Source organism: Rutidosis leptorrhynchoides, chromosome 4 (genome assembly GCF_046630445.1).
Source record: "Rutidosis leptorrhynchoides isolate AG116_Rl617_1_P2 chromosome 4, CSIRO_AGI_Rlap_v1, whole genome shotgun sequence".
NCBI classification, from domain to species: Eukaryota; Viridiplantae; Streptophyta; class Magnoliopsida; order Asterales; family Asteraceae; genus Rutidosis; species Rutidosis leptorrhynchoides.
In genome coordinates, this window is record NC_092336.1 from 5,472,512 (window position 1) to 5,486,062 (window position 13,551).

Genomic DNA, 13,551 nt, shown 5'->3' on the forward strand with positions numbered 1-13,551 from the left:
AAGCTTGTTTCTCACCCCAATTAATGAATCCGTCACTTGTGGGAAAGTTTTATTTAAAAGTTGTAATCCGACGTTCTTTTTCTCACTTTGGTAAGAAGCAAACATCACTAACCTGTAAGTATAACATGCTTCTTTATGTTGCATGTTAGAAGCTCTTTCTAACTCACGAAATCCTATGTTGGGATATGTTGAGTCAAAATAGGTTCTTAACCCGTAGCGTAAAATTACATTTAGGTTCCCCGCATTTAACGCTTTAAAGAAAACACGGCGTAACTTACGGTCTCCCCAATGTGATATACCCCACCTATCAAAGGAAAGCCTTTTATAAACTAAGGCATTTCTGGAAAGTCTTTCAAATGTTTGACAAGTTAATTTCGCCATAACTAAATGTGCTGATGAATTTTGACCGACTCTAGACAAGATTTCCTCAATCATATCCTCTGGTAGGTCTTCTAAAATATTCGGTTATCTACCCATAACGTCCATTTTATTTTTATACTGTAAAATAGACAAGGATTAGATTCATAAAAGATAATTAACAAACAATACAAGCAGTTTTTTTACATAGAACATAAAAGTACAAGCACACTACAATACATATAATACACAACATGATTACAACTCCCTAATCTGAATCACTGGTTTCTTCTTCTTCGAACTTGGTTCGCTTTCCTAATTTTCTAGGGATATATGGTGTTCCTATAATACGAGCCATCGTTTTCCACAATGGTTTAGAAAAACCTGGTGGTTTAGAGGTTCCCGGGTTATTGTTACAATTTAGGAAATATGGATGTTGCCGATACATATAAAGCTCATCGGGGTTGGAATCAGGTTTCTCTATTGTTATACCTTTTCCCTTATTATTTTCTTTTGCTATATTAAATTGTGTCGAGGTAATTTCTATAACATCATCGGAATCCTCATCGGTATCCGATTCATCAGAAAATTGGTAATCTTCCCAATATTTTGCTTCCTCGGCGGAAACACCATTGACCATTTTTAACTTTGGTCCGTTGATTGAGGATTTTCTTTTATTTAATCGATTTACTATAGGTATCAATATTTCTTCCTCCGGAACCTCTTCTTCTTCCGGTTCCTCCTCTTCCGATTCCTCCTCTTCTGGTTCGTCTTCTTCCGGTTCCTCTTTTTCTGGTTCCTCCTCTTCCGGTTCCTCTTCGGGAATTTGTAAATCTTCCCAAAGTATATTTGACTCTTCATTATTATTAGGTGAGTCGATGAGATTTGTACTAGTGGTAGACATCTATCACACAATATCAAACATATTAAGAGGTTAATATATCACATAATAATTACATGTTAATAATATATAGTTTCCAACAAAAGTGTTAAGCAATCGTTTTTAAAGAAAACACGGTCGAAGTCCAGACTCACTAATGTATCCTAACAACCTCGATAAGACACACTAATGCAAATTTCTGGTTCTCTAAGACCAATGCTCGGATACCAACTGAAATGTCCCGTTCATATTGATTATTAACGTTCCATATTAATTGATTTCGTTGCGAGGTTTTGACCTCTATATGAGACGTTTTTCAAAGACTGCATTCGTTTTTAAAAACAAACCATAACTTTTATTTTATCGACAAGGTTAAAAAATCACCACCTAGATTATCCAGAAATGATAATCTAAAAATATCACACATACACACTACCAATACATATTGGTTTACAATTTTAATATGTTACAACAAAGTAAATCTCGAATGCAGTTTTAAACAATATTATACAAACATGCTGACACCAAGTCTTGTCCATATATTAGCATGCAACAGCGGAAGCTCTTAATAATCACCTGAGAATAAACATGCTTTAAACGTCAACAAAAATGTTGGTGAGTTATAGGTTTAACCTATATCTTTATTAAATCGTAATAATAGACCGCAAGATTTCATATTTCAATATACATCCCATACATAGAGATAAAAATCATTCATATGGTGAACACCTGGTAAACAACCTTAACAAGATGCATATAGAATATCCCCTATCATTCCGGGACTCCCTTCGGACATGATGAATTCGAAGTACTAAAGCATCCGGTACTTTGGATGGGGTTTGTTGAACCCAATAGATCTATCTTTAGGATTCGCATCAATTAGGGTGTCTGTTCCCTAATTCTTAGATTACCAGACTAAAAAGGGGCATATTCGGTTTAATAATTCAACCATAGAATGTAGTTTCACGTACTTGTGTCTATTTTGTAAAACATTTATAAAACTGCATGTATTCTCATCCCAAAAATGTTAGATTTAAAAAGTGGGACTATAACTCACTTTCACAGATTTTTACTTCGTCGAAAAGTCAGACTTGGCCACTGGTCGATTCACGAACCTATAACAAATATGTACATATATATCAAAGTATGTTCAAAATATATTTACAACATTTTTAATACATTTTAATATTTTAAGTTTATTAAGTCAGCTGTCCTCGTTAGTAACCTACAACTAGTTGTCCATAGTTAGATGTACATAAATTAATCGATATATATTATCTTGAATCAATCCACGACCTAGTATATACACATCTCAGGCTAGATCACAACTAAAAGTATATATATTTTTGGAATCAACCTCAACCCTGTATAGCTAACTCCAACATTACTGCATATAGAGTGTCTATGGTTGTTCCAAATAATATATATAGATGGGTCGATATGATATGTAAAAACATTTGCATACGTGTCTATGGTATCCCAAGATTACATAATATATTAGAATACATGTATAATACAATATAAGTTAGCTAGGATATGATTAATATAGATTTGTTACCAATTTTCACGTAGCTACAACAAGAAAAATTTTCCAATCTTGTTTTACCCATAACTTCTTCGTTTTAAATCCGTTTTAAGTGTTTCAAGTTGCTATGGTTTCATATTGAACTTAAGTTTATGAATATAAACATAAAAAGTATAAGTTTATAGTCAGAAATACAGGTTACAAGTCATTTTTGTAAAGGTAGTCATTTCAGTCGAAAGAACGACGTCTAGATGACCATTTTGGAAAACATACTTCCACTTTGAGTATAACCATGATTTTTGGATATAGTTTCATGTTCATAAGAAAAATCATTTTCCCAGAAGAACAACTTTTAAATCAAAGTTTATCATAGTTTTTAATTAACTAACCCAAAACAGCCCGCGGTGTTACTACGACGGCGTATATCCGGTTTTACGGTATTTTTCGTGTTTTCCGGTTTTAAATCATTAAGTTAGTATATCATATAGATATAGAATATGTGTTTAGTTGATTTTAAAAGTCAAGTTAGAAGGATTAACTTTTGTTTGCGAACAAGTTTAGAATTAACTAAACTATGTTTTAGTGATTACATGTTCAAATCTTCGAATAAGATAGTTTTATATGTATGAATCGAATGATGTTATGAACATCATTACTACCTCAAGTTTAGTAGTTAAACCTACTGGAAGTGACAAGAAATGATCTAGCTTCAAAGGATCTTGGACGGCTTGAAAGTTCTTGAAGTAGAATCATGACACGAAAACAAGTTCAAGTAAGATTATCACTCGAATTAAGATAGTTATAGTTATAGGAATTGAATCAAAGTTTGTATATAAGTTTTACCTTGATTTAGAATGACATATTACTGTAAACAACAAGGATTTCTTAAGGTTGGATGATCACTTTACAAGATTGGAAGTGAGCTAGTAAACTTGGAAGTATTCTTGATTTTATGAAACTAGAACTTGTAGAATTTATGAAGAACACTTAGAACTTGAAGATGGAACTTGAGAGAGATCAATTAGATGAAGAAAATTGAAGAATGAAAGTGTTTGTAGGTGTTTTTGGTCATTGGTATATGGATTAGATATAAAGGATATGTAATTTTGTTTTCATGTAAATAATTCATGAATGATTTATAATATTTTTGTAATTTTGTGTAATCATTCATGCTAGTTGCCAAATGATGGTTCCCACATGTTTAATGACTCACATGGGCTGCTAAGGAGCTGATCATTGGAGTGTATATACCAATAGTAAATACATTTAGAAGCTGTGTATTGTACGAGTACAAATACGAGTGCATACGAGTAGAATTGTTGATGAAAATGAACAAGAATGTAATTGTAAGCATTTTTGTTAAGTAGAAGTACTTTGATATGTGTCATGAAGTCTTTCAAAAGTGTATTAATACATCTTAATACACTACATGTATATACATTTTAACTGAGTCGTTAAGTCACCGTTAGTCATTACATGTAAGTGTTATTTTAAGACCTTTAAGTTAACGATCTTATTAAATGTAATTAATCCATTGTTATTATACTTAAATGAGATGTTAAATTATTACATTATCATGATATTATAATGTATGAATATATCTTAATATGATATATATACATTAAAATGTCGTTACAACGATAATCGTTACATATATGCCTCGTTTCGAAATTCTTAAGTTAGTAGTCTTGTTTTACATATGTAATTCGTTGTTAACACACTTAATGATATACTTAATTATCATTTTATCATATTAAACATAGTGTATCAATATCTTAATATGATTTATATGTATATAGTAAGACGTTGTTATAACGATAATCGTTATATATATCGTTTCGAGTTTCTTAATTCAATAAACTCATTTTTATGTATATAACTCATTGTTAAAATACCTAATGAGGTACATACTTATCATAATATCATGTTAACTATATATATATATATATATATATATATATATATATATACATATATATATATATATATATATATATATATATATATATATATATATATATATGTCATCATATAGTTTTTACAAGTGTTAACGTTCGTGAATCACCGGTCAACTTGGGTGGTCAATTGTCTACCTGAAACCTATTTCAATTAATCAAGTCATAACAAGTTTGATTACTTAACATGTTGGAAACACTTAATCATGTAAAAATCAATTTCATTTAATATATATAAACATGGAAAAGTTCGGGTCACTACAGCTCAACGTCTATGGAAGGACTATTTTGATGATAATCCTACGTATCCTGATAGGAAATTTAAAAGAAGATTTCGAATGCAACCGCAATTATTCATGCGTATCTTAACAGGTATATTTAAATGTTCTATTGATCCTTTACCCCCGCACTTTGATTTTTTTAAAGAAAAATACGACGCGGTTGGCCTACGGAACAAGGTGTGATATGTGGGACGAATATTTGCATATGAGTGAGCAAACATCGTTAAACTGTTTAGACAACTTTTGTTTGTGTGTTACTGATTTGTACCAAAAAGAGTATTTACGAAAACCAACTGCGTACGATATTGAACGAATATACGCAACGCATGATACAAAACATGGTTTTAAGGGCATGCTTAGGAGCATCGATTGTATGCATTGAGAATGGAAGAATTGTCCTGTTGCATGGCAAGGGCAATATACTAGTCGTCATCACAAAAAACTAACTCTTATTCTCGAAGCTGTAGCTTCGTATGATATGTGGATATGGCACGCCTATTTTGGTGTTGCAGGTTCCAACAATGATATTAATGTGTTAAACCGATCACCATTGTTTGATTCTATTAAGAACGGTACCGCTCCACCTTCACCATTTACTGTAAATGGTCATGACTACACACATGGTTATTATCTCGCCGATGGTATTTATCCGGATTGGGCTACACTTATTAAAGTATATTCATCCCCAACCGACGACCCAGCTGCAAAGTTTACATGGTTTCAAGAAAGTGCACGAAAGGATGTCGAGCGCACTTACGGTGTTCTTCAAGGTAGATTCAATATATTACGTGTACCTGAACGAGCTTGGAAAGCAAAAAAAATCTCCCGCATTTTATACGCTTGTATTTTATTGCATAATATGATCCAAGAGGACAACGGTTTTGCTATAACTTCACTCGGCAAAGACTATTTAAGAGGTAATCGAGGAACACGAGAAAAGGAAATACACGACAAAGATGTGCATAGTTCAATTCGAGCAGACTTAAACGAGCATATTTGGAATCTTCCACCAAATTTCCGTCACACGATTTAGGAACTATTTAATTATTGTAATGTTTTTTTAATGAATTTTTATTGTAATCTTTTATTGTTTAGGAATTCTAAATTATTGTAATCGTATTATTTTAATTTTAATTTTAGTGTGTTTTATTAAATTTATTTGTTTTATTATAATTTATAAAATAATAACTAATTAAACAAAATAAATTAAAATCAAGAAAAATGAAAGAAAAAAAAAAGAAATTAAAAATACCTCACCCCTACCCAGCAATACGCCACTCAGCGCGCCACCCCATTAGCCATTAGTTTATGATGAGAATCAAAGATACGTTGGAAGACAAACGCTCTTCGCAACAAAAGATTAAAACACAAACGTGAATTAACCTATAAAATAGTTACGTACGAAGACTCACGTACACATGAAAAGGAGTATAAAACTCAAGCTCTAATTAACTCATATTTTGGTACCACATCAGTCTTCCCCACTTGAAAAGAACTCGTCCTCGAGTTCCAACTCGAATAAAATGATATACCAGGATCAAAGACAAACCAATCAATGACAACTCGGTGAACAATGCAACTCAAATAAAATGATATACCTGGGTCAAATGCAAACCATTCAAGGACAAATTCATCGTTATCATTCCAAATTAATTTGCGACGACCTCTTGCAAAATTCTTATCTTTTAAAACCCTTTTGCCCTTCTCCCCTTCTTGAAAAGAACTTGACCTCGAGTTCTCAATGCTAAACACGAGCAAATCTCCTTTATTAATCCTCTTACTTGCATCTATGGAGTTATTCAAATAAACATATGATATTTTCTTGCCTCCATAATCTTTTGAAACCGCTAGAACTTCACCTTTATCCTGAATACTTTTAGAAACCGCAACTACTTTAGATAGTGGTAAATTTTCTTCTATTAAATTAGAGCCTAATGAATTTGGATCTTCTTCAACACTAACAACTATATCATTATGCATCTCCTTCAAAATAATTTCTTTTTCTGGACACGAGAATATATTTTCTGCCTCAAGCTGACTCTCTTCAACTATTCTATTATTTTCTACCTCAAATTGACTCTCCTTAACAGGTTGACTCTGCTGGTAGAGTTGCGGTTGATAGTATGGATGATAGTAGGGCAGTGGTGGATAATATGGTTGATGGTAGGGTTGTGGTTCATAGTAAAGGGGGCATCGGTTGTGACGCCCCGTACAAAACTATCGTGTACGATTCGTCAACAACAGGATCTTTACACGGTCAAGTACTACATGCTGTTTGAAAACCAGTTTGCATTCATAAAAACATAGTGTTTACAAAAGATAACGTGACACAGAGGTCATTACAAAGCCATTATTCAAATAACATAAGTTGCGAATGCAAAATAAAAGTTTCATGATTGAGACATTTCTAAGTTATGCAGCGGTCATCTAACACAGCAGGTCCTTAACAGCAAGTCTAAACAGCATGACAGCAAGTCTAACAGTGGAAGCAACAAACCTCTAAGCACCTGAGAAAACATGCTTAAAATCGTCAACAATAATGTTGGTGAGCTATAGTTTAAGTTGTAACAGTAATATAAGATTGACCACGAGATTTCAATGTTTCAAAATAGTATGAAAAGTATATGTATAACCGTGGGCACATGGTAACTAGACTTAACGTAAATATAAATATCACCCCCTGAAAGTACACCTGGCGAGTGCGTATGTCCTCGAAGTATTAAACACCCATTAAATGCTAGCGCGACTAGCCCGAGTAGGTATGTCAAACCCTATGGATCCATATCTAATATTCGCGTCTACCGGTTCAAAAACCAATAGTTAAACGTTACCGTGCTAAGGGGAATCTTTATGCCGTTGTATAACCCAAACATATGTAAAGTTTAAGTACTCGTGTCAAGTAAGTAAAACATAAAAAGCGCATGTATTCTCAGTCCCAAAAATAGTATAAGTAAAAAGGGAAGCTATAACTCACAGTGATAAAAGCGGTAAAGTCGGTAATGAAAGTATGCGAGTAGTAAGTCGGTCCGAAAGGTCGTCAACCTAAATCAAAGGTTACTAGGTCAGTAGGTTGTCCTTATAATTTCTAATAGTGCATAAAATAAGTTTAAGTGTCATCAACATCATCATTCATCATCATAAAAGCTAAGTAAGTTTGACAAGAATAGAGATCGAAACAATAGGCTGACTTTGGTCAGCTGCTACGACCACTACGTAAATCGAAAAGACATATAGTCAGTGGATATAGCTCCGTATATGAGTCCCCTAACCGCTGACCAATTTTCAGAACCTAACTCGTCTTCGTTTGACCGTGGCGACGGTTTAAGTACGAGTAGGTCAGAAATTTCAGCACAACGTTAATAGGGTGTAATGACTTTCAGAAGGCCATAAATCCTAAACCGTAACTCGGATTAAGACGAGGTCTAAACGGAAAATTATCTACTCGAACCGAAATAACTGAAAATAAGCTTTCTAGTAGCCCAGGTGGTCTGATCAGATACGAAAAACAGTAGGTAATGTGCTTCGGTGGGGTTCTTAGTGCTTGATGCTCATCACGGTTCTCATCCTTGATGCTTGTAGATTCAAGTGTACAACTCGTTGATGGATTAGCATCACCTTGACCAAGATTCTACCATCAACACACAATATTTTAAGACCAAGTAAGAACACAACTCATTTAAGAGTCTTAGATGGATGATGAACCAAGGTTACATCATATCCTTAGTCTTAACACAATTACAAGTTACATTTACAACTAAAACTACAAACTTTACATCAATCAAACAAGTATGAACAAAATCTAAGTCAAATGAAGTGATGGAACCCTAAGCTAGAGAGCTTGGATCCCTTTCACACAAGTTTTAAGGTCACAAAGCTAGAAAGCTTGAACCTTTAGTGTTCTTGAAGATCTTGAAGTATAAAGCTTGGATCTTTAAGTTACATGAAGACCATAAACACAAGTTTTGATCTTTATAACAAAATAATGAGATCATAAGTTAGAAAACTTAGATCCATCAAAAGATATGAAGATCCAAGCTAGAAAGCTTGCATCTTGGTTGTTCTTGAAGATCTTGAAGCATAAAGCTTGGATCTTTAAGTTACATGAAGATTACAAACACAAGTTTGAATCTTTATAACAAAATAACAAGATTTAAAGTTAAAAGATATAGATCTACAAAGTGGGTGAAGATTCAAAGCTAGAAAGCTAGAATCTTCCATGTTCTTGAAAGATTCAAATCCATGTTTGAATCTACAAGATGTAATCAAGATCAAAAGCTCAAAAGCTAGACCCATGATGATGATGATTATGATTTCGTGATGATGAGAAGGAGAAGAAGAAGAAAAGTTCAAAATACTTACACTTTTAGAGAGAGAAAGACTAGAGAGAGAATTAGAGAGTGAGTGTGTGTGAAATATAAATGAGAGCAAGTGTTAAATGGATAGAATGGCTTAGTATTTATAGGCAAATAAGGGTGGGAGGGAGGCCCTTAGGTCGTGAGTTTTAGGGAAGACAAGGGGGGATAAAAAGTTACTTTTTGGTTAATGGTTGTCTAAAGTTGGTGCTTATGTTGGGATCCCATGCAACATTAAGGATAATACTTGACATAAATGCTAGCATGTTCCCTATAACTGTAGTGACCCGAACTTTTCCATGTTTATATATATTAAATGAAATTGATATTTACATGATTAAGTGTTTCCAACATGTTAAGCAATCAAACTTGTTAAGACTTGATTAATTGAAATAGGTTTCATATAGACAATTGACCACCCAAGTTGACCGGTGATTCACGAACGTTAAAACTTGTAAAAACTATATGATGACATATATATGATTATATATATAGTTAACATGATATTATGACAAGTAAGTATCTCATTAGGTATTTTAACAATGAGTTATATACATAAAATTGTGTTTATTGAATTAAGAAACTCGAAACGATATATATATAACGATTATCGTTATAACAACGTCTTACTAATTACATATGAATCATATTAAGATATTGTTACACTATGTTTAATCATGATAAATGATAAGTAAACATGTCATTATGTATATTAACAATGAACTACATATGTAAAAACAAGACTACTAACTTAAGGATTTCGAAACGAGACATATATGTAACGATTATCGTTGTAACGACATTTAAATGTATATATATCATATTAAGATATATTAATATATCATAATATCATGATAATATAATAATTTAACATCTCATTAGATATAATAAACATTGGGTTAACAACATTTAACAAGATCGTTAACTTAAAGGTTCCAAATCAACATTTACATGTAACGACTAACGATGACTTAACGACTCAGTTAAAATGTATACACATGTAGTGTTTTAATATGTATTCATACACTTTTGAAAGACTTTAAGACACTTATCAAAATACTTCTACTTAACAAAAATGCTTACATCCTCGTTCAGTTTCATCAACAATTCTACTCGTATGCACCCGTATTCGTACTCGTACAATACACAGCTTTTAGATGTATGTACTATTGGTATATACACTCCAATGATCATCTCTTAGTAGCCCATGTGAGTCACCTAACACATGTGGGAACCATCATTTGGCAACTAGTATGAAATATCTCATAAAATTACAAAAATATGAGTAATCATTCATGACTTATTTATATGAAAACAAAATTACACATCCTTTATATCTAATCCATATACCAACGACCAAAAACACCTACAAATACTTTCATTTTTCAATTTTCTTCATCTAAGTGATCTCTCTCAAGTTCTATCTTCAAGTTCTAAGTGTTCTTCATAAATTCTATAAGTTCTAGTTTCATAAAATCAAGAATACTTCCAAGTTTGCTAGCTTACTTCCAATCTTGTAAAGTGATCATCCAACTTCAAGAAATCTTTCTTATTTATAGTAATATATCTTTCTAATACAAGGTAATACTCATATTCAAACTTTGATTCAATTTCTATAACTATAACAATCTTATTTCGAGTGGAAATCTTACTTGAACTTGTTTTCGTGTCATGATTCTGCTTCAAGAACTTTCAAGCCATCCAAGGATCCTTTGAAGCTAGATCTATTTTTCTCATTTCCAGTAGGTTTATCCACAAAACATGAGGTAGTAATGATGTTCATAACATCATTCGATTCATATATATAAAACTACCTTATTCGAAGGTTTAAACTTGAAATCACTAGAACATAGTTTAGTTAATTCAAAACTTGTTCGCAAACAAAAGTTAATCCTTCTAACTTGGCTTTTAAAATCAACTAAACACATGTTCTATATCTATATGATATGCTAACTTAATGATTTAAAATCAAAAAACACGAAAAACACCGTAAAATCGGATATACGCCGTTGTAGTAACACCGCGAGCTGTTTTGGGTTAGTTAATTAAAAACTATGATAAATTTTGATTTAAAAGTTGTTCTTCTGGGAAAATGATTTTTCTTATGAACATGAAACTATATCCAAAAATCATGGTTAAACTCAAAGTGGAAGTATGTTTTCCAAAATGGTCGTCTAGACGTCGTTCTTTCGACTGAAATGACTACCTTTACAAAAACAACTTGTAACCTGTAATTCCGACTATAAACTTATACTTTTTCTGTATAGATTCATAAACTTAAGTTTAATACAAAACCATAGCAGTTGGATTCACTCAAAACGGATTTAAAATGAAGAAGTTATGGGTAAAACAAGATTGGTTATTTTTGCTTGTTGTAGCTACGTGAAAATTGGTAACAAATCTATATTAATCATATCCTAGCTAACTTATATTGTATTATACATGTATTCTAATATATTATGTAATCTTGGGATACCATAGACACGTATGCAAATGTTTTGACATATCATATCGACCCATCTATATATATTATTTGGAACAACCATAGACACTCTATATGCAGTAATGTTGGAGTTAGCTATACAGGGTTGAGGTTGATTCCAAAAATATATATAGTTTGAGTTGTGATCTAGCCTGAGACGAGTATACACTGGGTCGTGGATTGATTCAAGATAATATATATCGATTTATTTCTGTACATCTAATTATGGACAACTAGTTGTAGGTTACTAACAAGGACAGCTGACTTAATAAACTTAAAACAGTAAAACGTATTAAAAATGTTGTAAATATATTTTGAACATACTTTGATATATATGTACATATTTGTTATAGGTTCGTGAATCGACCAGTGGCCAAATCTTACTTCCCGACGAAGTAAAAATCTGTGAAAGTGAGTTATAGTCCCACTTTTAAAATCTACTATTTTGGGATGAGAATACATGCAGTTTTATAAATGTTTTACGAAATAGACACAAGTAAATGAAACTACATTATATGGATGAATGATCGAAGCCGAATATTCCCCTTTTGCTTGGTAGCCTAAGAATTAGTAAAACAATCTACTAATTGACGCGAATCCTAAAGATTGATCTATTGGGCCTAACGAACCCCATCCAAAGTAACGGATGCTTTAGTACTTCGAATTCGTTTTTATCATGTCCGAAGGATTTCCCAAAATGATAGGGGATATTCTTATATGCATCTTGTTAATGTCGGTTACCAGGTGTTCACCATATGAATGATTTTTATCTCTATGTATGGGATGTATATTGAAATATGAAATTTTGTGGTCTGTTATTATGATTTGATAATATATAGGTTAAACCTATAACTCACCAATATTTTTGTTGGCGTTTTAAGCATGTTTATTCTCAGGTGATTATTAAGAGCTTCCACTGTTGCATACTAAAATAAGAACAAGATTTGGAGTCCATGCTTGTATGATATTATGTAAAAACTGCATTCAAGAAACTTATTTCTGATGTAATATATTCTTATTGTAAACCATTATGTAATGGTCGTGTGTAAACGGTATACTTTAGATTATTATTATTTGATAATCTACGTAATGCTTTTTAAACCTTTATAGATAAAATAAAGGTTATGGTTGTTTTAAAAATGAATGCAGTCTTTGAAAAACGTCTCATATAGAGGTCAAAACCTCGCGACGAAATCAATTAATATGGAACGTTTATAATCAATATGAATGGAACATTTCAGTTGGTATCCGAGCGTTAGTCTTAGAGAACTAGAAAATTGCATTAGTGTGTCTTACCGAGTTTGTTAGAATGCATTAGTGAGTCTGGACTTCGATCGTGTTTTTCTTCAAAAACGATTGCTTAACATTTTTTTTGTTGGAAACTATATATTATTAACATGTAAATATTATGTGATATATTAATCTCTTAATGTGTTTGATATTGTGTGATAAATGTCTACCTCTAGTACAAATCCCATTGATTCACCTAATAATAATGAAGAGTCGAATATATTTTGGGAAGATTCACAAATTCTCGAAGCGGAACCGGAAGAGGAGGAACCGGAAGAGGAGGAACCGGAAGAAGAGGAACCAGAAGAGGATGAATCGGAAGAGGAGGAACCAGAAGAAGAAGAGGTTCCGGAGGAAGAAATATTGATACCTATAGTAAATCGATTAAATAAAAGAAAATCCTCAACCAACGGACTAAAGTTAATAATG

At 32.3% G+C, this 13,551-nt stretch overlaps 1 protein-coding gene across 1 annotated transcript; it reads left to right on the forward strand.

The window, feature by feature from the left end:
- The first annotated feature begins 5,203 nt into the window (after positions 1–5,203).
- Positions 5,204–6,031, forward strand: LOC139839450 (uncharacterized). Its single transcript, XM_071829513.1, has 2 exons — positions 5,204–5,369; positions 5,511–6,031. The coding sequence occupies exons 1-2, from the start codon at positions 5,204–5,206 to the stop codon at positions 6,029–6,031; spliced, it is 687 nt and encodes a 228-aa protein (XP_071685614.1).
- Positions 6,032–13,551: the final 7,520 nt, after the last annotated feature.

Excerpts from the sequence above, each read along its gene's own strand:
- LOC139839450 (XM_071829513.1), top strand. The coding sequence starts at position 5,204 with ATGAGTGAGCAAACATCGTTAAACTGTTTAGACAACTTTTGTTTGTGT. Across the intron at positions 5,370-5,510 it reads CATGCTTAGGAGCATCGATT|GTTCCAACAATGATATTAAT; the intron begins GTATGCATTGAG and ends TTGGTGTTGCAG.